General features: G+C 47.7%; 1 protein-coding gene across 1 annotated transcript; it reads left to right on the top strand.

Moving 5' to 3' along the window:
• Nucleotides 1-293: 293 nt before the first annotated feature.
• LOC109741631 (BTB/POZ domain-containing protein At2g24240-like) lies at nt 294-2,173 on the top strand. Its single transcript, XM_020300705.4, has one exon. It carries the CDS (start codon nt 383-385, stop codon nt 1,733-1,735), a length of 1,353 nt encoding a protein of 450 aa, XP_020156294.1. The 5' UTR covers nt 294-382; the 3' UTR covers nt 1,736-2,173.
• The last annotated feature ends 23,445 nt before the right edge of the window (nt 2,174-25,618 follow it).

Here is a 25,618-nt window from a genome sequence, read left to right as displayed (position 1 = left end):
CCCCGAGGGAATGGGTGCTTGGGACAGAGCTCGGTTCCCCGTTCCGCGCGCCGCACTCACGATCACGAGAAGACAAGGCAGAGCCACCACGCACCCAAAACCCACTCCGTAAACAAATCCCCTCGCGCCGCCCCACTACAAGACCACGGCACCCGATCCCCAAACCCGAACGCCGATCCTTGTTGCGTCCAAGGAACAGCCGCGCTGACGTCCCGCGCGACCGAATCCTCGCTACCGTCGCCACCTGAGCCCGAGCGAGCCCGACCATTTCTCCGCCCCATAAAAGGCCGCTGCGGCCAAACTATCGACCCGGTCATTCCAACGCTCGCCCAACAAACCAAAAGGACGACCGTCGACGCACCCCCAGTACGCGCGGCCGACTATGTGCACGCCAGCGCCGGGTGGCCGCGGCCGCGGCCGCGTGCGCTTGAACGTCGGCGGACGGGTGTTCCAGACCACGGCCACCACGCTCGCCGCCGCGGGGCGGGACACCATGCTCGGCGCCATGCTGGACGCCTCCTGGAACGCCGCGGCCGCGGGCGACGAGGCCGACTACTTCATCGACCGCGACCCGGCCTGCTTCGCGGTGCTGCTCGACCTGCTCCGCACGGGCGGCCTCCACGTGCCGCCCCACATCCCCGACGCCGTGCTCTGCCGCGAGGCGCTCTACTACGGCCTCCTCGACCGCGTCCGCGCCGCGCGCTGGGACGACTTCGACGGCGACCGCCTCCGCCTGGCCGCGTCCGTGCCGGGCAGAGCCCCGGGGGACGGCACGGCCGTCCGCCCGGCGCCCGACGGAGGCTGCTGCGTCGCGCACGGCGGCGCCGTGCGCGTCTACAACTGGATGCTCGAGGAGCGCCGGCCGGTCTACCTCGACCACGCGCCGGTCAACGACGCGGCCTACCTCGACGCCTCCACGCTCCTCGTCGCCGCGCGCGAGCGGCCCGGCAGGCGGGACGGCGGCGTGGCCGCCTTCTCGGCGCTCACCGGCGAGATGCGCCACCGCTTCCGCGTCGCGCACGATCGTCAGGTCAGGTCCTTCACCCCCGGGGCACTGGCCTTCGACCAGGAGTGCAGCATCTTTGCGAGCTGCAAGGGCCGGCTCAACGAGTATGGCATTGGTGTATGGGACGGCACCACCGGCGAGCAGACGGGTTTCTTCTACGAGCCGCCCGGCTGCGCCCTCGGGGACGCCGATAAGCTCCAGTGGCTGGACGGCACCAAAACGCTCATGGCGGCCACCATGTTTCCGCGGGCGGATTCTTCTTTCATCAGCCTGCTGGATTTCCGGGACAAGAACGTCGTCTGGTCGTGGTGCGACGTCGGCACGCCGGCGTCGCTCGAGGACAAGCACGCGGTCCACGCCATCGCAATGGAGGACGGGAGGTCGATCTGCGTCATCAACCAGTACGACGACCTCGGGTTCCTCGACCTCCGGAGCAGCGCCGGCGGCGTGCGGTGGAGATCACGGAGCAAGCTGATGAGCAGGAAGAAGGTGCACGCCGAGGAGACGTGCTATCCCAAGCTCGCCACGCACGCCGGCCAGCTCTTCGCGTCGACGAACGACGCCATCTCGGTATTCACTGGCCCCGACCATGCACTGACCTCAACGCTGCGCGGGAGCGACGGCGGCGCCATCTGCGACTTCTCCATTGGGGGCGACCGTCTTTTCGCCCTGCATAACGAGAAGAATGTGTTCGATGTGTGGGAGACGCCGCCACCGCCGATCATCTGACTCTTGTGCGAGGAATAGTCACAACTTTTCTTTTAGACTAGCCACAATGGATAATAACATGGACTAGTAACATGCCCATGTTACTAGTCTATGTTACTACCTCTATAGTGGGGAGTAACATATGTGTGGTAATATGAGCACTTTATTTATTAGGTTGTAGACACATCTTGTCTTGATATGTGTGATGTTACTCATACTAATAGTAACTAGCTATGTTACCACTTTCATCTCTTTCTTCATTTATTGCATGCCACATCATCTATTTAACGTAGATATGCGTGATGTTACTATCTATGTTACTCCCACCGTGGGTAGTCTTAGTACTAGTATAAGACAAGAGGGGAACAGGTAGTGATAGAGGTTTTGACGGAGAAACATGCTGTAGACCAGAGAAGATTCAACTGTCACTAAACTTGTATTTCCAATTCCAAAATGAGTATATATGAGTGGAGTGTTGTCATTATCGACAGACACCTTTGTTGTCAATTCTTTGCGATTTCAATGGTTACAAGCGAAAATTGACCCTCCATACAATACAAACCGAATGTAGGTCAGATGGTTACTAATATGTCTTAGGCTTTAACACCGGTGCTCGCATTTTTTTATTTATTTCAGGATTTTCCACGATGTTCGTTCAATGAAAGTAAATATTCTCGTCTACAAGACGTCTGTGGTGATTACGTTAATATCAAAATATTGTGCCAGCTTAGTATCTTAAAGGTGCTTATAAGGATAATGTGTGCGTGCGTGCGCTCATAAAAATGAGTGTATGTGAGCATCTGCAATTGTACTGTGTTAACCTAAAAAAGGCACTTTATACGTCAATATTTGGCCACTGCATTTTAGACCGTGCCGTGCTAGAAAAAAAGTAGAATAAATACAACTTTCTCTGATTTTCGTGATGTTTGTGGGTTAATGTTTGTGAAGATGTGAGCGTAGATCTCTTCACTACTGATTAATAAGTGATTAGGAGATCTTAGGAGGTCATACTAAATCATACTAACTAGAAGGGGTGTTTTTTTTAGAAAAGGAGGATGGCCCCCAGCCTCTGCATCTGGGAGATGCATGCAGCCATTTTATTGATTTTTTTGAAGGGGTGTTGTTAGGATCTCATAATTTTTGTTTGACGCGGTGGGGAGATGGAGTATGTTTTTTTTTTTACAATGTTGTATTTTGATGGATCTTTTTTGAATGTTTGGTTCTGTGTTATCTGCTAATCAACTTATATATGTGAGAGAGTGGCATGGTGGTGTTTCTTCTTTTTGCCAAGTGATGAAAGGTTGTGAAGGACATATATGTTTTTGTAGGTTGGTTGCTACCGATTAATTTGAGAAATTGTTTACTCAGTTGAACTCATGAACCAAATTGAAAATTAAAACCTCAATCAAAATTGTTGATCTAGTTAAAATTGTGAGAGAACTCAAAAATTAAGTAGCCTAGTCCAAAACTAAAATTGAACATCTCAATGAAAATCGTCGACCCAGCCAAAATCGTGAATCAAATTCATGAGTAGATGATATCGTCCGATTCGAAAAAAGAAGTGAACGGCGGGATAAGACTGGATTCGCCTTTGCCCATCTCTGCAAGGAATACAAATGTGGGGAGAGACATAAAGGTGGGGAGAAATGCATAATAAACAGGAGATCTTGTTTGGATATTTCTCTACTGTCCCACTAGTCCATTTAATTTTGTTTGGCTGTCTCCACATGTTTAATATCACCTGTTTGCTTTTTCTTCGATACGTAATAAAGATGAACTAGCTAGACACATACACAACACGACCAATCATGTCTTTTTTTAATGCAGTCTGACCGTTAGTTAGCAGAACCTAGGACTAGAGCTCTGCTGCCACTGACGAAGATCGGCAGCATACGCTGCTAGAGATGCAGGCTTGCAGCTGTCTGGTGGAGCAGCAGCAGCCGGTGGTTGAGCATTTTGCTTCAGAGTTCGTTTTTCTTGCGTGCTCCAGAGTCGGCACATCTAATGCAAATTCTCATGGCATGCTTTACCTTGAAACGTAAGGCATAGGCCAAGGTGGCATAAAATTAACCTCCTTGTGGTCGTACCTACTGACTGCAAAACTTGTGTCCAGCGTGAGTACGGGTGTGTGGAAGTTGTTTGCATTGCACACATCAATCTTTGCTCCCTCGTCGTACGTAGACTAGCTCCCTATGTTTGTTGGCTAAGTGAATGGTCGGGGCAAGAGCTGCAGATGAAGGAAAGAGTCGGGACACCTCGTGATCCAAGGGAAACCTTGCAAGTAAGCAGTAACGTGTTCAGCACCCAACTCCTGCGAGTGTGCGGAAGTGGTTCGGAATTCAGGAGGAGCATCTGTGAAGACTGTGTGTGTTAGAAGGAGATTGTTTTTTTTAGGGAAAGATATGTAGCTTATCATTCCAAATTGTTGACCAAGTCATTACAGTATTTTTGCACGAAAACAACTAAGGCCCCGTTTGAAGGGGAGAGGGTTTTGCCAAAAACACATCCCTTCCGCTGATTTTTGAGAGCTTTGCTAATCCATGTGCTACACGGTTGCTATCTCTACCTATCTTCATTACCTGTATGGAGCTTCTCCCTTAGAGCATCTACGGCCGGGCTCCCCAGACCTCCCCTATACACCAGGGCTGACAGTCCGATCAATGGCCGGTAAAAAAAAAACTAACCGAGATGGAAGCCTTATACCGGTCCTATACGCCCGGGCTGACCAATGTCGGTGTCAAAACCGGTAGATCTCGGGTAGGGGGTCCCAAGCTGTGGATCATGGATCGATGGGTAACAGGAGACAGGGGACACAATATTTACCCAGGTTCGGGCCCTCTCTATGAAGGTAATACCCTCTTGATGAATATAGAGATTACAAGAGTTGATCTACCTCGAGATCATATGTTGTGGCATAAACCCTAGAGGTATGATGAGTAATGTCATAATGATCTATCGACTAGCTTGGCCTCAGTTTATATAATGTACCGGAGGCCTAGAATAACAAGAGTCCTAGTCGAATACGCCGGTGGAGAGGAGTCCTTATCTTGATCACCAAGTCTTGTGGAATCTTCCTCATGTATGTCATCGGCTGTCCGAACTGACCCATGAGTATACGGCCATGGGGGTCCTCGGCCCAATCTAACTGATCGGGAGACGACGTGGTGAGTACCCCCTAGTCCAGGACACCGCCAGTAGCCCCCTGAACCAGTCTTCAAGTTGGGGACGCTCCTCGATTCTTCCGAACTGTTCTTCGTCTTCGGTCGTCGGTCTTGAAAACTGGTTCAACAAATCTTCCCATCTTCGATCTTGAGGATCGCCGAAGTAAATCCGAAGAGTTTACACGTCGGGTATCTGAGGAGCCCCTTTGAGTTATCGGCCTTTATCAATGCCTAGTTATTTTTATGCCATACCTCGGGTTTGAAGTTGTTCCCGGGTGGCAGTGTCCTCTTGTGTCCGAGCTCCAACGCCGGACTGTATTCGAGGCATCTTTTGCAGCCGAGCACCAACGCCGGACCGCTTCCGAGCTCCAATGCCGGAATGTATCCGAGCTCCAACGCCGGACTGTGTCCAAGCTCCAACGCCAGACTATATCCGAGGTGTCATAGATCACCTTGGCTCAAAAAAGTTTTAGCTGCGCTTAATGCTGGAAATGCCCTCTAAGGAGCCAACCACTCGCATCCGAGCTATATGCCGAACTGCTTCCGAGGTGGCTCAACACCTCGGTCATGGGCTGATTGTTTGTGGATTTTATTTGCGATGCGTATAGATTTATTTGCTGACAAGATGTATTGGCAGTAGCCCTCAAGGTGTCTGTCGGCCTAAAATCCGAGATGCACCTGAAGGAAAATATGAAACCATTGATCCTAGTAGCTTCCGAGACTCAGGTCGTGGAATCGGCCTGAGGATCAACTCCTAGCTCGGCAGCATACATAGGAATAGAACGCAGTGTAATATATTAGAGGTAATAGTGATCAGCGGACGGGCCCCTGAGAAAGGGTCGTGAGAAGTCGCCGTGATATATCAGTTTGATGCCGGATAAGTCCCATATGGTACTTATTGTCGTCCGAAGACGCACTTGTCCATAGTTCGGTTTATGCCGAACACTGAGCACTTTGAATTTTCTGCATTGAATAGGCAATGCAGTAGCCCCCGAGCCACTGGTCGGGTGGCAACACTAGATCAGGGATCGATATGCCCCTTTAATATTTGTAAATAATGAGCGCAAAGCCCAGTAGCCCCCGAGCCTTAATGTGGGCACGGGTGGCCGAATTAAGGATCGATATCCGTTTGACAGAAAATTGTGTTGTGTTTAACACAAACTTCTCGGAAAGAGAATAAAGATCTCTTAAAAGAGCTTAGAGCTTGTCGAAATCCGAGCTCGCCAAGGTAGGCCCCAAGGGGTTTAAAAGATGGATTGCAGTAAATGGATTTTACTCGCAATTTTTATGTGTAATGATTCTATGTATCCAAGTACTTTACATCATTAATGCTCAGAACCGTATTGTACAAAACTTTGTTGACCGACCATCGGCTTCGACCTCCTCGGCCAGTAGCTGGGGAGTATTTGTCCTACTTTATAAAGCCTTTACAAGGGTAAAGTTTTACGGCAAACAAGGCAATCTGGTCATACTGTTTTATAAACAAAGGTACACGGAGAAATATGTTATATTACGTTTTAACGTAAGAAACATCTTCCAAAGAAAATAGTCCCGCCATCGGTTCCTTTCTTTGGGTCGTCATGCTTATCATGATCATGAAAACTCACCTACAATCAATGTGGGAGGAAAATATTGAGGATTTAGTTCGGGGAAAGTTCCCGAACTCTATGGTATTAATGAACCAATTTTTTTTATTTCCGTCGCTGCCGACCAATGTGATGCTTTAAGATTGCTAGCTTTCGGCTTCACCCAGTCTGAGGTACTAACTCGGATGACCCGGTAGTAACAATCACAGAGGTGCTCCCTTTATCGCCTAGCCGAACAATCGGGAATGTAGGGGTAAGCACAGGAGCCAGGCAACCCAACTTGGCAAAAATCTTAAGTCAAATTGATGCATATTTATGGCTTTATAACAATGATTACGGAAGGCAACCCTTGTATATTAAATACAAATGACGATGATATGTTTATTTTGACTCCGTTGCGATCGTTTATCAGTTGAAAGTGGCCCATCGTCGGCTACTACCCCTTTGTAGATACTACACAGGGTGTCTCCGCAATAACAAGACAACCCCTAGCCGACGTCTCGGTGCCCGAAGGCGGTTGTGTTAGCGGAAATGAGGCAATCAGATATGCGGGCTTTATAACTTTCACTTAGTCATAGGAGCTTTAAACTGGGGAAGCTAGCTATGAGCCCCCAGTTAGTGTTTGGCGACATCCGAGGTCAAGCTGTAAACACTTCGGCCAATGTTATGAACGACACGTCATTTCACATAGTCATCGGATCGCTGAACAGTTTACGCTTATTGTGACGGTCAGTTTTCGGCTTTCTCCACTGAGGTGCTTAACCATGCGAGCTGGAAGCACAATCGCAGTGGTTCTCCCTTTGCACACCTAGCCGAACAAAGCGGAACGTAGGAGGCAAGCACAGGAGCCGGGCAACCCAACTATTGACCGAAGACACTATTCAAAACCAATGCATATATAGCAATATCCGAGAATGTTTTTGCCGAATCTCTAAAGGTGTCCGGCATTGCACTGCGAGACTTATGCTGGAAACACACAAATAGTTTAGAAGTGCCATAGGCTTGGAAAACCAAAAAAAAAACTTCATTAAAAACTTGACGTCCGAACTAGATCAAGTGTTCGGTGCCAATCCGAAAATTGGTCTTAAAATTGTTGTGTTTCTGTCGTGCATTAATATGACACATCCGATCTCAAGACTTCAAGCGGGTCAGCCGACGGCTTCAACCTCCTTATCTCGAAGGCGGAGTGCTTCTCCGAGGCTACTTTAGCAAACTAAACTCGAGCGGCTTTAGAGAGAAGCAAGGCTATCCGGCTATTGACCACACATTTGCGTCGAGAAAGCAGTGATAGAAAAAGACTTTGCAATGACTAAGAAGAAAAACAGCCCATACTAATTTAAGAGCCCCCAAGTGACTTGGGTAAAAGAATTTTATGTATAATGATTGTATGTATTGAAGTACTTATATCATATCTGTGTTCACCCGAACTTTAAACGCGTCTTAACCGACCGTCGGCTTCTCCCTCTTCGGCCAAGGGCCGAAAAGTGTTATGTACTCCTCCTATCGAGAATATCGACGGTGTTTCCGATAACCAGGCAATCAGGCCATAAGGCTGTAACAGACAAAGCGCGCTCAGGGAACTTATGCTATATTACTGACGAAGTGTAAGAAGCATCTTCGAAGAAAATAGTACCTCCACCGATACCTTTCTTCGGTTGCTCGTTGTTACTATGAGACTTGTGCAATAGATTTTTGTACTCATGAGTTCCGTTGTGTGCCAACCATGATTAAAAACAATAAGAGCGCTAGCTTTCGGCTTCACCCAGTCTGAGGTCCAAGCTCGGATGACCCGATCGTGACAATCGTAGAGGTGCTCCCTTTACTCCCTAGCCGAACAATCGGCAACGTAGGGGTAAGCACAGGATCCAGGCAACCCAGCTTGCGGAACACTGAAGTCAACATGGTGCATATTGTGGCGTAATACACGAACAAGGAACGAAGTGATACAAGTATAATCATATGCAAGAGGAAAGGCTTCATAAAGGAAGCCCCTCAAGTAAACAGTGTATTTGAATTTGCTTGCAACAAACAAGGTTTTGACAAAGAAAGTTTTTCGCAAATGACTTTTTGTCAAAAAAGCATAATGCTTGGTCGAACCGAATGAAATTTAAAATTGAAGGTATTTAAGCATGGAAGCGACTTAGTTGGTTAATGTGCTCGGTGTCGATGCACGGCCCGAGCTTATGGTGGGACAAGGTCCCCGCCCCCAAGCCGATCCCGAGGTGGCGGAGCGAAGAGCTCGGCACTCCGAAGTGGCGACATAGCACAACCAATGCAGGCCGACAGTGTGACGCCGCAGTCCCCGGCGTGGCTTAATGAAGTAATGACGAAGCCCTCGCTCCAGCCGAGGTGACATGGTACGTCGGTACGCCGAGGTGACAACGCTGCCCGACCCAGATCCTTTACCTGTGCACAGAAAATAGTGCAAGCGAAGATAATAGGAATAATAATAAAAAATTGTTGCATAATTAACAATTTACGCAAAGTGAGTAATAAAAGAAATATGGCCCGTGTGCCGAACACTCGATGAGGTAGAGCTCTCTCAGCGATGCCGAAGTCACCGAGGCAACCGAACATGTCGGTATGGCGATTCGACCAACAAGGTGATCACGCGAGCCGATTGGGACAATGACGTCGGCTTGCCAAAGTGACACCATGACGCAGTCGAAGTCGATCACCTACACACATAAAATAGTGCGGTCCAAAAAGGATAATTGCTTTTCGCAAAAATAATTTATTGAAAGAGATGTGGCCTGGCGCCGAAGTCATGTCGATGCAGGGCGTCGGCGTGACGTGGTGAAGGCGTGGCCAAGCCTGAATTCGCAGGCCGGTCTGAGTTCCGGATGCGGCATTCGCCGAACTGTATACGAAAACTGACTGAACCACCACGCGACCGTTGTTAATGCGGCCACCATTTGATAGACCTGTGTACAGATGATGAAACAAACCAGAGTAATAATTCCTTGGGAAAAATAAACCCAAGCAAGAAAAAAATACTATGATTAATAGCACCTGGTTTATGTGTTGTAGCAATCTGAAGAAAGGTTACTCCCAAAATAGGGACTTGATCCGCACACCCATTGCCTGACGGGCGATAAAGCGACGGCATGGCGATGCTGGCAAAGGTGGGCTCACCGAGGCAAAGCCCCCGGTCCAGCTAACGTGACGAAGCTGGTCGGCTGGTGATGCCGAAGTCACCGGAGTATGTTGATGAAGAAATAGCAAAGTCCCCGGTCTAGCCCAGATGACGGAGCGGGTCAGTAAGGAGACGTTGCAGCTGCCATGTCAGCTGAGGTGTTGAAGCAGTTCGTCATGTCAGATCAGACATCCCGATCCTACCACAAATCGCACCCCGACCTTGCCGACTCGACCTTTTTTCTCTCATCTCTTCTCCCTCGTTCGACCGACCTTGCTCTTCCGCCACCCTTGCTCCGCCGCCGTACTGAGCCCGTAGCGCCAACAACACCACCAAAACACTACTCCCCTCCATTCTCGCCCGCATGGTCACGGTCGCCGACCCGTACGCCGCCTCGGTACGCTCCGACTACTCTCGGACGACACCTTGCCCTCCATGTGTTGACACACTGTCCGACTAGTTTATTGTGATTGTTTTGTAGGGAAAATGATGGATTCAGATGGTTCGTCGGACGACGAGTATTGTCACGCCCAATATGCGATCCTATCCTAGAGGAACTCGGAGGTCCCACCAAGGATAAAAGCGCATGTTGAAGATGCTTTGCAAGGTGGATATCATTACATCGTACCATGTACAACACATGGGGGTACATGCAGAGGCATACACTCGCCACATGAATACATCAATACATATCAAACACCATACAGAAGAGCAACATCCGACTACGGATGAAAACAAATGAAAAACACGAACGACATCCACACTGCTAGCCATGCCGACCAGGAACCTAACCCTTGACCGAAGAAGAAGAAGCAAAAGAAGAACTAAAAAACAAGCAAGCATCGCTCTCACGTCAGATCATCGCATTACCTGTACCTGCAACTGTTGTGGTAGTAATCTGTGAGCCACAAGGACTTAGCAATCCCATTACCATGGGTATCAAGACTAGCAAAGTTTAATGGGTATGGAATGGTTGGGTGGTGAGGTTGTTGGGGAACGTAGCATGCAATTTCGAAAAATTTCCTACGACCACTCAAGATCTATCTAGTAGATGCATAGCAACGAGAGGGGGAGAGTGCTCTTGATCCAGCAAAGTGTCGAGGGAGAGTTTCGTCAACGCGACGGCGTGGTGACGGTGATGGTGATGGCAGGTACTAATGAGGTGGTGGCAGGCTGTGGCCCGGCCAGAACCTTTAGTACCGGTTCATGCCACGAATCGGGACTAGAGACGAACCTTTAGTCCCGGTTCATATAACCAACCGGTACTAAAGGTCACACTATATATAGTGCTTCGTCCAGCCCGAGCCGAAGCGCTCTGTTTCCCCCCTCTCCTCTGCTTTCTTCCTCTTCCTCTCGAGCTCACACTCCATTTTTGCCAAAATTTGTGAAGATTTGAAGGCACCCCATCCATCCAAGTGATCACAAAGGTTAGCAACTTTTTCCTTTCATCTCTCATTGCTAGATTAGCTCTTGCAATGCTCTATAATATAGTGATTTGTGGGTTTTATTTTGGGAGGAATTATATGTGGTAGTATTTGATTTATATGCAATTTGAGGCCAAAATAACACTTAGTTTGCATATGTAGGTGTGGTTTACTTAGTTCCTTCCCATCTCCGTCCTAACCACTGTCGATCACCCGCACCATCCCGTCACCGGCACCACCTTGTGGTGAGCCTCTTGTTCTTATCTTTTTATATAAAAAATTCAGGTTTGTGTGATTTAGATATATAGTTACTCGTATAATTATCTTACCCGTACGTTGTTTGTTCTACATAGTGCCATGGTTTTGATATCCGTCCCCGTCGGCCCTCGTCCGGGTTATGATTCGGATGTGGTATATTCTCTTTTATAACAATTTGTTGCATTTCGTGTTTATGACAAATTAAGCCATCAAGTTGACATAGATATTTTTTATCTAGGAGGTATGTGAACCGCAAATTCCAACCGACCCTATTGTCGAGAGGTTAAATTTAGTTGAAAGAGAAAACATGTATTTGAAAGAAAAATTGAAAAGAATTTAGGGGGAGAAGATGGAATTGGAGTTGCATGTTGCCGATGTCGTCGATGATCACAAGATCAAGATGGAGAAAATGCGCTTGAAGATTAGAAAGATTAGAAAATATGCCTTTGATAGTGAGGCTTGGTATCATTATGCTGTTGGATCAATGTTACCTTAGTTGCGATTTTGATCGCATTTGTTGTTGCATTTAAATGCTTTAGCTAGAGAGTTATTTGTATGTTTGATTTATGAGAATAAGTGTTGTATGAACTTGTATTAATTTGGTCTATTCGGTGCTGTGTAATAAAGATGAGCCGGCAATGGATGTACGATGAACAATGCTCTCCCCAGTTCGTTAATGGTCTGCATACTTTTCTGCTTGCGGCTAAGGCAAACAAGCGGGCGAATGGTTTTATGCCTTGTCCATGTGCCGGCTGTAAGAATGATACCAATTACTCTAAGTCAAGAGCCATTCACGTCTACTTGTTTGAGTCTGGTTTCATGCCCCACTATAATGTTTGGACCAAGCACGGAGAAAGAGGGGTTATGATGGAAGACAATGAAGAAGAAGAGGACGACGACAGCTATCCTGGCCATGGGTTCCCTGAATACGATGGTACAACAATGGGGGAAGAAGCTGAGCCGGCAATGAGGGAAGAAGCTGAAGAAGAGGCATCAGATGAGCCCGCTGATGATCTAGGTCGGGCCATTGCCGATGCAAAGAGAAACTGCGCAAGTGAAAAGGAGAAGAAGAAGTTGCAGCGCATGTTAGAGGATCACAAGAAATTTTTGTACCCGAATTGCGAAGCTGACAAGAAAAAGCTGGGCACCACACTGGAATTGCTACAATGGAAGGCAGAGAATGGTGTATCTGACAAGCGATTTTGAAAGTTGCTGATAGTGTTAAAGAAGATGCTTCCAAAGGACAACAAATTGCCCGAGAGTACGTACGAAGCAAAGAAGGTTGTCTGCCCTCTAGGGTTAGACGTGCAGTGTGACGCCCCCGATTTGACCGTACACTAATCATGCACGCAAATGTGTACAATCAAGATCAGGGACTCACGGGAAGATATCACAACACAACTCTACAAAATAAATAAGTCATACAAGCATCATAATACAAGCCAGGGGCCTCGAGGGCTCAAATACAAGTGCTCGATCATAGACGAGTTAGCGGAAGAAACAATATCTGAGAACAGACATAAGTTAAACAAGTTTGCCTTAAGAAGGCTAGCACAAAAGTAGCAACGATCGAAAAGGCAAGGCCTCCTGCCTGGGACCTCCTAACTACTCCTCGAAGCCGAACTCCATGTAGAATCATCCTCGGGATCTCTAGCTCCTGGACTCCAACATCTGGTTGAGACAACCAGGTAGAATGGAAAGGGGGAAAAGAGGGAGAAAAGCAACCGTGAGTACTCATCCAAAGTACTCGCAAGCAAGGAGCTACACTACATATGCATGGGTATATGTGTAAAGGGTCATATCGGTGGACTGAACTGCAGAATGCCAGAATAAGAGGGGGATAGCTAATCCTGTCGAAGACTACGCTCCTGGCCATCTCCATCTTGCAGCATGTAGAAGAGAGTAGATTGAAGTCCTCCAAGTAGCATCGCATAGCATAATCCTACCCGGCGATCCCCTCCTCGTCGCCCTGTTACAGAGCGATCACCGGGTTGTATCTGGCACTTGGAAGGGTGTGTTTTATTAAGTATCCGGCTCTAGTTGTCATAAGGTCAAGGTACAACTCCGGGTCGTCCTTTTACCGAGGGACACGGCTATTCGAATAGATAAACTTCCCTGCAGGGGTGCACCACATAACCCAACACGCTCGATCCCATTCGGCCGGACACACTTTTCTGGGTCATGCCCGGCCTCGGAAGATCAACATGTCGCAGCCCCACCTAGGCTCAACCGAGAGGTTAGCACGCCGGTCTAAATCCTATGCACGCAGGGGTCTGGGCCCATCGCCCATTGCACACCTGCACGTTGCGAGGGCGGCCGGAAGCAGACCTAGCCTAGCAGGCGTTCCAGTCCAATCCGGCGCGCGCCGCTCCGTCGCTGACGTCAAGAAGAACTTCGGCTGATACCACGACGTCGAGTGCCCATAACTGTTCCCGCGTAGCTGGTTAGTGCGTATAGACCAAATGGCCAGACTCAGATCAAATACCAAGATCTCGTTAAGCGTGTTAAGTATCCGCGAACGCCGACCAGGGCCAGGCCCACCCCTCTCCTAGGTGGTCTCAACCTGCCCTGTCGCTCCGCCATAAAGTAACAGTCGGGGGCCGTCAGGAACCCAGGCCCACCTCTACCGGGATGGAGCCACCTGTCCTTTCAGCCCCCTCATCAGAATCACTTGCGGGTACCCAACGAGCCGACCCGACTTTAGTCACCACATGTGTCATGTATATAAAGTATATAGTATATACCCGTGATCACCTCCCGAAGTGATCACGGCCCAGTAGTATAGCATGGCAGACGAACAAGAGTGTAGGGCCACTGATGGAACACTAGCATCCTATACTAGCAGTAGGATAGCAGGTAAGGGTAACAACTGTAGCAACAATGACAGGCTATGCATCAGGATAGGATTAACGGAAAGCAGTAACATGCTACACTACTCTAATGCAAGCAGTATAGAGAAGAATAGGCGATATCTGGTGATCAAGGGGGGGGGGCTTGCCTGGTTGCTCTGGCAAGAAGGAAGGGTCATCAACACCGTAGTCGAACTGGGGGTCGCCGACAGTCTTGGGGTCTACCGGAAAGAAGTAACGGAGGGGGAACATAATAAATAACAGAGCAATCAAAGCAACACAAAGCATAACATGGTGATACGCGGTGCTAGGGGTGACCTAACGCAGTAGGAGGTGATACCGGCGAAGGGGGGAACATCCGAGGAAGTATCCCCGGTGTTTCGCGTTTCCGAACAGATGAACCGGAGGTGAAATGTTGCACGTTTGCTATGCTAGGGACATGTGGCTGACGAACGGGCTGCGTATTCGGATTCGTCTCATCGTTCTGAGCAACTTTCATGTACAAAGTATTTTCGTCCGAGGTACGGTTTATTTTATATTAATTTTCAAAGTTTAAAATCATTTTTAGAATTAACAGAATTAATTTAATTCAAAACTGGATTTATGGCATCAGCATGATGTCATGCTGACGTCAGCAGTCAACAGGGGTTGACTGGTCAACCTGACCAGTGGGTCCCACTGGTCAGTGACACATTTTAATTAAACATATTAATTAACCTAATCAGGATTAATTAGGGGTGGGCCCCACTGTCATTGACTACTTAATTAGCTAATTAGGTTAATTAGGTAACTAATGTTTAAGTAGTTTAATTAGTTGTTTAGTTTAATTAATCAAAATTAATTAAGTTAATTAATTAATTATTTTTATTATTATAACTTATTTATATATTTTATTTTTTATTTAATTCTTTTTTTATATAAACGTTCTCAGGGGCGGGGTCCGTTTGGCAGTGGCACAGCGGGGCGGGCGCTGGGTGCGGGCGCCCGAAGGGACGAACCCAGGCGCGCGGGCGAAGGCCGCCGAGGCGCGGCGAGGCGCCGGCCAGGGCAAGCGCGGGAGGCGCGGCGTGGAGGAGGGCCGCGAGCGGCGGTAAGTGGTGAGGAGCAGCAGGGCAAGGTATGCGGTGCATTGCGCTATAAGATCATCCGTGTGTTGGGGATCGTTGCAGAAATTAAAATTTTTCTACGCATCACCAAGGTCAATCTATGGAGTCATCTAGCAACGAGAGAGAGAGAGGAGTGCATCTACATACCCTTGTAGATCGCGAGCGGAAGCATTCAAGAGAACGGGGTTAATGGAGTCGTACTCGTCGTGATCCAAATCACCGATGATCCTAGCACCGAACGGACGGCACCTCCGCGTTCAACACACATACAGAGCGGAGACGTCTCCTCCTTCTTGATCCAGCAAGGGGGGAGGAGAAGTTTATGGAGATCCAGTAGCACGACGGCGTGGTGGTGGAAGCAGCGGGATTCCAGCATGGCTTCGCCAAGCGCTACTGGAGGAGGAAGAGGTGTCACGGGAGGGAGAGGGAGGCGCCAGGGCTTAGGGTGCGGCTGCCCTCCCTCCCCTCCACTATATATAGGGGCTAGGGGGGCATGGAGATCCCATCTAGAGGGGGGGCGGCGGCCCCTCGGGGGGCAACGGCCCCCCTAGGGTTTCCAACCCTAGGCTCCTTGGGCCCTTGGGTGGGGCGCACCAGCCCACCAGGGGCTGGTTCCCACGCCACTTCAGCCCATGGGGCCCTCCGCGATAGGTGGCCCCACCCGGTGGACCCCCGGGACCCTTCCGGTGGTCCCGATACAATACCAGTGACCCCCGAAACTCTCCCGGTGGCCGAAACTGGACTTCCTATATATAAATCTTTACCTCCGGACCATTCCGGAACTCCTCGTGACGTCCGGGATCTCATACGGGACTCCGAACAACTTTCAGTTAACCACATACTAATATCTCTACAACTCTAGCGTCACCGAACCTTAAGTGTGTAGACCCTACGGGTTCGGGAGACACGTAGACATGACCGAGACAACTCTCCAGTCAATAACCAACAGCGGGATCTGGATAGCCATGTTGGCTCCCACATGCTCCACGATAATCTCATCGGATGAACCACGATGTCGAGGATTCAATCAATCCCGTATACAATTCCCTTTGTCTATCGGTACGTTACTTGCCCGAGATTCGATCGTCGGTATCCCAATACCTCGTTCAATCTCGTTACCGGCAAGTCACTTTACTCGTTCCGTAATGCATGATCCCGTGACTAACTACTTAGTCACATTGAGCTCATTATGATGATGCATTACCGAGTGGGCCCAGAGATACCTCTCCGTCATACGGAGTGACAAATCCCAGTCTCGATCCGTGCCAACCCAACAGACACTTTCGAAGATACCTGTAGTGCACCTTTATAGCCACCCAGTTACGTTGTGACATTTGGTACACCCAAAGCATTCCTACGGTATCCGGGAGTTGCACGATCTCATGGTCTAAGGAAATGATACTTGACATTAGAAAAGATTTAGCAAACGAACTACACGATCTAGTGCTATGCTTAGGATTGGGTCTTGTCCATCACATCATTCTCCTAATGATGTGATCCCGTTCTCAATGACACCCAATGTCCATGGTTAGGAAACCGTAACCATCTATTGATCAACGAGCTAGTCAACTAGAGGCTCACTAGGGACATGTTATGGTCTATATGTTCACACATGTATTACGATTTCCGGATAACACAATTATAGCATGAATAATAGACAATTATCATGAACAAGGAAATATAATAATAACCATTTTATTATTGCCTCTAGGGCATATTTCCAACAGTCTCCCACTTGCACTATAGTCAATAATCTAGTTACATTATGATGAATCGTACACCCATAGAGTTCTGGTGTTGATCATGTTTCGCCTGTGGAAGAGGTTTAGTCAACGGATCTGTGACATTCAAATCCGTATGCACTTTACAAATATCTATGTCTCCATTTTGAACATTTTCACGAATGGAGTTGAAGCGACGCTTGATGTGCCTGGTCTTCTTGTGAAACCTGGGCTCCTTGGCAAGGGCAATAGCTCCAGTGCTGTCACAGAAGAGAGTCATCGGCCCCGATGCATTGGGAATAACTCCTAGGTCGGCAATGAACTCCTTCATCTAGATTGCTTCATGTGCTACCTCCGAGGCTGCCATGTACTCCGCTTCACATGTAGATCCCGCCACGACGCTTTGCTTGGAACTGCACCGGCTGACTGCTCCACCATTCAAAATATACACGTATCCGGTTTGTGACTTAGAGTCATCCAGATCTGTGTCGAAGCTAGCATCGACGTAACCCTTTACGACGAGCTCTTCGTCACCTCCATAAACGAGAAACATATACTTAGTCCTTTTCAGGTACTTCAGGATGTTCTTGACCGCTGTCTAGTGTTCCATGCCGGGATTACTTTGGTACCCTCCTACCAAAATTATGGCAAGGTTTACATCAGGTCTGGTACACATCATGGCATACATAATAGACCCTATGGCCGAGGCATAGGGGATGACACTCATCTTTTCTCTATCTTCTGCCGTAGTCGGGCATTGAGCTGTGCTCAATCTCACACCTTGCAATACAGGCAAGAACCCCTTCTTGGACTGATCCATATTGAACTTCTTCAATATCTTATCAAGGTATGTGCTTTGTGAAAGACCTATGAGGCGTCTCGATCTATCTCTATAGATCTTGATGCCTAATATGTAAGCAGCTTCTCCAAGGTCCTTCATTGAAAAACACTTATTCAAGTAGGCCTTTATGCTTTCCAAGAATTCTATATCATTTCCCATCAATAGTATGTCATCCACATATAATATGAGAAATGCTACAGAGCTCCCACTCACTTTCTTGTAAACACATGCTTCTCCATAAGTCTGTGTAAACCCAAACGCTTTAATCATCTCATCAAAGCGAATGTTCCAACTCCGAGATGCCTGCACCAGCCCATAGATTGAGCGCTGGAGCTTGCATACCTTGTCATCATTCTTAGGATCAACAAAACCTTCCGGCTGCATCATATACAATTCTTCCTTAAGGAAGCCGTTAAGGAATGCCGTTTTGACGTCCATTTGCCATATTTCATAATCGTAGAATGCGGCAATTGCGAACATGATTCGGACGGACTTCAGCTTCGCTACGGGTGAGAAGGTCTCATCGTAGTCAACTCCTTGAACTTGTCGATAACCCTTAGCGACAAGTCGAGCTTTATAGATGGTAACGTTTCCATCTGCGTCCGTCTTCTTCTTAAAGATCCATTTATTTTCTATCGCTCGCCGATCATCGGGCAAGTCTGTCAAAGTCCATACTTTGTTTTCATACATGGATCCTATCTCGGATTGCATGGCTTCAAGCCATTTGTTGGAATCTGGGCCCGCCATTGCTTCTTCATAGTTCGAAGGTTCACCGTTGTCCAACAACATGATTTCCATGACAGGGTTGCCGTACCACTCTGGTGCGGAACGTGTCCTTGTGGACCTACGAAGTTCAGTGGTAACTTGATCATGATCGTCATCATTAACTTCCTCTCTAGTCGGTGCAGGCACCACAGAAACATTTTCTTGTGCTGCGCTACTTTCTGGTTCGAGAGGGGTCATCTCATCAAGTTCCACTTTCCTCCCACTCACTTCTTTCGAGAGAAACTCTTTCTCCAGAAAGGACCCGTTCTTGGCAACGAAGATCTTGCCTTCGGATCTGAGGTAGAAGGTATACCCAATGGTTTCCTTAGGTATCCTATGAAGACGCATTTTTTCGACTTGGGTTCGAGCTTTTCAGGTTGAAGTTTCTTGACATAAGCATCACATCCCCAAACTTTAAGAAACGACAGCTTAGGTTTCTTTCCAAACCATAATTCATACGGTGTCGTCTCAACGGATTTCGACGCTATTTAAAGTGAATGCGGCGGTCTCTAAAGCATAACCCCAGAATGATAGCGGTAGATCGATAAGAGACATTATAGATCGCACCATATCCAATAGAGTGCGATTACGACGTTCGGATACACCATTACGCTGAGGTGTTCCAGGCGGCGTGAGTTGTGAAACAATTCCACATTTCCTTAAGTGTGTGCCAAATTCATGACTCAAATATTCCCCTCCATGATCTAATCGTAAGAACTTTATTTTCCTGTCATGTTGACTCTCAACCTCACTCTGAAATTCCTTGAACTTTTCAAAGGTCTCAGACTTGTGTTTCATTAAGTAGACATACCCATATCTACTCAAGTCATCAATGAGGGTGAGAACATAACGATAGCCACCGCGAGCCTCAACGCTCATTGGACCGCACACATCAGTATGTATGATTTCCAATAAGCTGGTTGCTCGCTCCATTGTTCTGGAGAACGGAGTCTTGGTCATTTTTCCCATGAGGCATGGTTCACATGTGTCAAATGATTCATAATCAAGAGACTCCAAAAGTCCATCTGCATGGAGTTTCTTCATTCGTTTGACACCAATGTGACCAAGGCGGCAGTTCCACAAGTATGTGGGACTATCATTATCAACCTTACATTTCTTGGCATTCACACTATGAATATGTGTAACATCACGTTCGAGATTCATTAAGAATAAACCATTGACCAGCGGGGCATGACCATAAAACATATCTCTCATATAAATAGAACAACCATTATTCTCTGATTTAAATGAGTAGCCATCTCGCATCAAACGAGATCCAGATACAATGTTCATGCTCAAAGCTCGCACTAAATAACAATTATTGAGGTTTAAAACTAATCCCGTAGGTAAATTTAGAGGTAGCGTGCCGACGGCGATCACATCGACCTTGGAACCATTCCCGACACGCATCGTCACCTCGTCCTTCGCCAGTCTCCGCTTATTCCGCAGCTCCTGCTTTGAGTTACAAATATGAGCAACCGCACCGGTATCTAATACCCAGGAGCTACTACGAGCGCTGGTTAGGTACACATCAATAACATGTATATCACATATACCTTTGGTATTGCCGGCCTTCTTATCCGCTAAGTACTTGGGGCAGTTCCGCTTCCAGTGACCGTTTCCCTTGCAATAAAAGCACTCAGTCTCAGGCTTGGGTCCATTCTTTGTCTTCTTCCCAGCAGCTTGCTTACCGGGCGCGGCAACTCCCTTGCTGTCTTTCTTGAAGTTCTTCTTACCCTTGCCTTTCTTGAACTTAGTGGTTTTATTCACCATCAACACTTGATGTTCCTTTTTGATCTCCACCTCCGCTGATTTCAGCATTGAATATACTTCAGGAATGGTCTTTTCCATCCCCTGCATATTGAAGTTCATCACAAAGCTCTTGTAGCTAGGTGGGAGCGACTGAAGGATTCTGTCAACGACCGCGTCATCCGGGAGGTTAACTCCCAGCTGAGACAAGTGGTTGTGCAACCCAGACATTTTGAGTATGTGTTCGTTGATGGAACTATTCTCCTCCATCTTACAACTGTAGAACTTGTCGGAGACTTCATATCTCTCAACCCAGGTATGAGCTTGGAAAACCATTTTCAGCTCTTGGAACATCTCATATGCTCCGTGCTGCTCGAAACGCTTTTGGAGCCCCGGTTCTAAGCTGTAAAGCATGCCGCACTGAAGCAGGGAGTAATCATCAACACGTGTTTGCCAGGCGTTCATAACGTCTTGGTTTGCTGGGACGGGTGCTTCACCTAGCGGTGCTTCAAGGACATATGCTTTCTTGGCAGCTATGAGGATGATCCTCAAGTTCTGGACCCAGTCCGTATAGTTGCTACCATCGTCTTTCAGGTTGGTTTTCTCTAGGAACGCGTTGAAGTTGAGGTTGACATTAGCGTGGGCCATTTGATCTACAAGACATATTGTAAAGATTTTAGACTAAGTTCATGATAATTAAGTTCATCTAATCAAATTATTAATGAACTCCCACTCAGACAGACATCCCTCTAGTCATCTGAGTGATACATGATCCGAGTCAACTAGGCCGTGTCCGATCATCACGTGAGACGGACTAGTCATCATCGGTGAACATCTTCATGTTGATCGTATCTGCTATACGACTCATGTTCGACCTTTCGGTCTCTTGTGTTCCGAGGCCATGTCTGTACATGCTAGGCTCGTCAAGTCAACCTAAGTGTATTGCGTGTGTAAATCTGGCTTACACCCATTGTATGCGAACGTTAGAACCTATCACACCTGATAATCACGTGGTGCTTCGGAACAACGAACCTTCGCAACGGTGCACAGTTAGGGGGAACACTTTCTTGAAATTTTAGCGAGGGATCATCTTATTTATGCTACCGTCGTTCTAAGCAAATAAGATGTAAAACATGATAAACATCACATGCAATCAAATACTGACATGATATGGCCAATATCATTTTGCTCCTTTTGATCTCCATCTTCAGGGCGCCATGTTCATCATTGTCACCGGCATGACACCATGATCTCCATCATCGTGTCTTCATGAATTTGTCTCGCCAACTATTACTTCTACTACTATGGCTAACGGTTAGCAATAAAGTAAAGTAATTACATGACGTTTCAGTTGACACGCAGGTCATAAATAAATTAAGATAACTCCTATGGCTCCTGCCGGTTGTCATACTCATCGACATGCAAGTCGTGATTCCTATTACAAGAACATGATCAATCTCATACATCACATATATCATTCATCACATTCTTCTGGCCATATCACATCACATGACACATGCTGCAAAAACAAGTTAGACGTCCTCTAATTGTTGTTGCAAATTTTTACGGGCTGCTATAGGTTTCTAGCAAGAACGTTTCTTACCTACGCCAAAACCACAACTTGATATGCCAATTTCTATTTACCCTTCATAAGGACCCTTTTCATCGAATCCGATCCGACTAAAGTGGGAGAGACAGACACCCGCTAGCCACCTTATGCAACTAGTGCATGTCAGTCGGTGGAACCTGTCTCACGTAAGCGTACGTGTAAGGTCGGTCCAGGCCGCTTCATCCCACGATGCCGCCGAATCAAGATAAGACTAGTAACGGCAAGTAAATTGACAAAATCGACGCCCACAACAACTTGTGTTCTACTCGTGCATAGAAACTACGCATAGACCTAGCTCATGATGCCACTGTTGGGGATCGTTGCAGAAATTAAAAATTTTCTACGCATCACCAAGATCAATCTATGGAGTCATCTAGCAACGAGAGAGAGAGGAGTGCATCTACATACCCTTGTAGATCGCGAGCGGAAGCGTTCAAGAGAACGGGGTTGATGGAGTCGTACTCGTCGTGATCCAAATCACCGATGATCCTAGCGCCGAACGGACGGCACCTCCGCGTTCAACACACGTACGGAGCGGAGACGTCTCCTCCTTCTTGATCCAGCAAGGGGGGAGGAGAAGTTGATGGAGATCCAGCAGCACGACGGCGTGGTGGTGGAAGCAGCGGGATTCCAGCATGGCTTCGCCAAGCGCTACTGGAGGAGGAAGAGGTGTCACGGGAGGGAGAGGGAGGCGCCAGGGCTTAGGGTGCGGCTGCCCTCCCTCCCCTCCACTATATATAGGGGCTAGGGGGGCGCATGCCCCCCTTGGAGATCCCATCTAGAGGGGGGGGGCCTCGGGGGCAACAGCCCCCTTAGGGTTTCCAACCAGGGGGGCGCATGCCCCCTCGGGGGGCAACGGCCCCCTAGGGTTTCCAACCCTAGGCGCCTTGGGCCCTTGGGTGGGGCGCACCAGCCCACCAGGGGCTGGTTCCCACGCCACTTCAGCCCATGGGACCCTCCGCGATAGGTGGCCCCACCTGGTGGACCCCCGGGACCCTTCCGGTGGTCCCGGTACAATACCAGTGACCCCCGAAACTCTCCCGGTGGCCGAAACTGGACTTCCTATATATAAATCTTTACCTCCGGACCATTCGGAACTCCTCGTGACGTCCGGGATCTCATACGGGACTCCGAACAACTTTCGGTTAACCGCATACTAATATCTCTACAACTCTAGTGTCACCGAACCTTAAGTGTGTAGACCCTACGGGTTCGGGAGACACGTAGACATGACCGAGACAACTCTCCGGTCAATAACCAATAGCGGGATCTGGATACCCATGTTGGCTCCCACATGCTCCACGATAATCTCATCGGATGAACCACGATGTCGAGGATTCAATCAATCCCGTATACAATTCCCTTTGTCTATCGGTACGTTACTTGCCCGAGATTCGATCATCGGTATCCCAATACCTCGTTCAATCTCGTTACCGGCAAGTCACTTTACTCTTTCCGTAATGCATGATCCCGTGACTAACTACTTAGTCACATTGAGCTCATTATGATGATGCATTACCGAGTGGGCCCAGAGATACCTCTCCGTCATACGGAGTGACAAATCCCAGTCTCGATCCGTGCCAACCCAACAGACACTTTCGGAGATACCTGTAGTGCACCTTTATAGCCACCCAGTTACGTTGTGACGTTTGGTACACCCAAAGCATTCCTATGGTATCCGGGAGTTGCACGATCTCATGGTCTAAGGAAATGATACTTGACATTAGAAAAGATTTAGCAAACGAACTACACGATCTAGTGCTATGCTTAGGATTGGGTCTTGTCCATCACATCATTCTCCTAATGATGTGATCCCATTATCAATGACATCCAATGTCCATGGTCAGGAAACTGTAACCATCTATTGATCAACGAGCTAGTCAACTAGAGGCTCACTAGGGACATGTTATGGTCTATGTGTTCACACATGTATTACGATTTCCGGATAACACAATTATAGCATGAACAATAGACAATTATCATGAACAAGGAAATATAATAATAACCATTTTATTATTGCCTCTAGGGCATACAACACTGTGATGACCCTGGTGATGTCGAGGGCGAGCACCCCAGGAAGAAGATTCCTGCCAAGGTGATGTGGTATGCTCCTATAATACCACGGTTGAAACGTTTGTTCCAAAACAAAGAGCATGCCAAGGCTATGCGATGGCACAGAGAAGACCGTAAGAAAGACAGGAAGTTGAGAGTACCCGCTGACGGGTCGCAGTGGAGAAAAATCGAGAGAAAGTATAGGGAGGACTTTGCAGGTGACGCAAGGAACTTATGATTTGGTCTAAGCGCATATGGCATTAATCCTTTTGGGGAGTAGAGCAGCAACCATAGCACCTGGCCTGTGACTCCATGTATGCATAACCTTCCTCCTTGGTTGTGCATGAAGCGTAAGTTCATTATGATGCCAGTGCTCATCCAAGGCCCTAAGCAACCCGACAACGACATTGATGTGTACCTAAGGCCATTAGTTGAAGAACTCTTACATCTGTGGAATGGAAAAGGTGTACGTGCGTGGGATGAGCACAAACAGGAAGAATTTGACCTAAAGGCGTTGCTGTTCGTGACCATCAATGATTGGCCTACTCTCAGTAACCTTTCAGGACAGACAAACAAGGGATACCGCGCATGCACACACTGTTTGGATGATACCGACAGTATATATTTAGATAATTGTAGGAAGAATGTGTACCTGGGACATCATCGATTTCTTTCGAGCAGACATCCCGTTAGAAAGAAAGGCAATCTTCTTTGAATGCCTGCTCAGTATGAAGGTACCGTCTAGCTTCTCGTCGAATATAAAGGGAATAATAAATATGGCAGAGAAAAAGTTCTAGAACCTAAAGTCTCATGACTGCCACGTGATTATGACACAACTGCTTCCTGTTGCATTGAGGGGGCTTCTACCGGAAAACGTTCGATTAGCCATTGTGAGCTATGTGCATTCATCAATGCAATCTCTCAGAAGGTAATCGATCCAGAAATCATACCAAGGTTAGAGAATAATTTGGTGCAATGTCTTGTTAGTTTCGAGTTGGTGTTCCCACCATCCTTCTTCAACATCATGACGCACGTCCTAGTTCACCTATGCGAAGAGATTAACGTTCTGGGTCCTATATTTCTACACAATATGTTCCCCTTTGAGAGGTTCATGGGAGTCTTAAAGAAATATGTTCATGACCGTGCTAGGCCAGAAGGAATCATCTCCAAGGGCCATGAAAATGAGGAGGTCATTGAGTTTTGTATAGAATTTATTCCTGACCTTAAGCCGATTGGTGTTCCTGAATTGTGGCATAAGGGCAGAATGGGTAGAAATGGCATGCTAGGACCGTGTGACGCCCGCAATTCAATCGTACACTAATCATACACGCAACTGTGTACGATCAAGATTAAGGACTCACGGGAAGATATCACAACACAACTCTAGACACAAATTAAAATAATACAAGCTTTATATTACAAGCCAGGGGCCTCGAGGGCTCGAATACATAAGCTTGAATACACAAGAGTCAGTAGAAGCAACAATATCTGAGTACAGACATGAGTTAAACAAGTTTGCCTGAAGAAGGCTAGCACAAAAGCAACATCGATCGAAAAGGCAAGGCCTCCTTCCTGGGAGCCTCCTAACTACTGCTGGTCGTCGGTGGTCTTCACGTAGTAGTAGGCATCGGCGGTGGCATCTGACTC

Source organism: Aegilops tauschii, chromosome 6 (genome assembly GCF_002575655.3).
Source record: "Aegilops tauschii subsp. strangulata cultivar AL8/78 chromosome 6, Aet v6.0, whole genome shotgun sequence".
Lineage (NCBI taxonomy): Eukaryota > Viridiplantae > Streptophyta > Magnoliopsida > Poales > Poaceae > Aegilops > Aegilops tauschii.
Note: the sequence above shows the minus strand (reverse complement) of the source record. Positions and strands in the feature narration are given on the sequence as shown.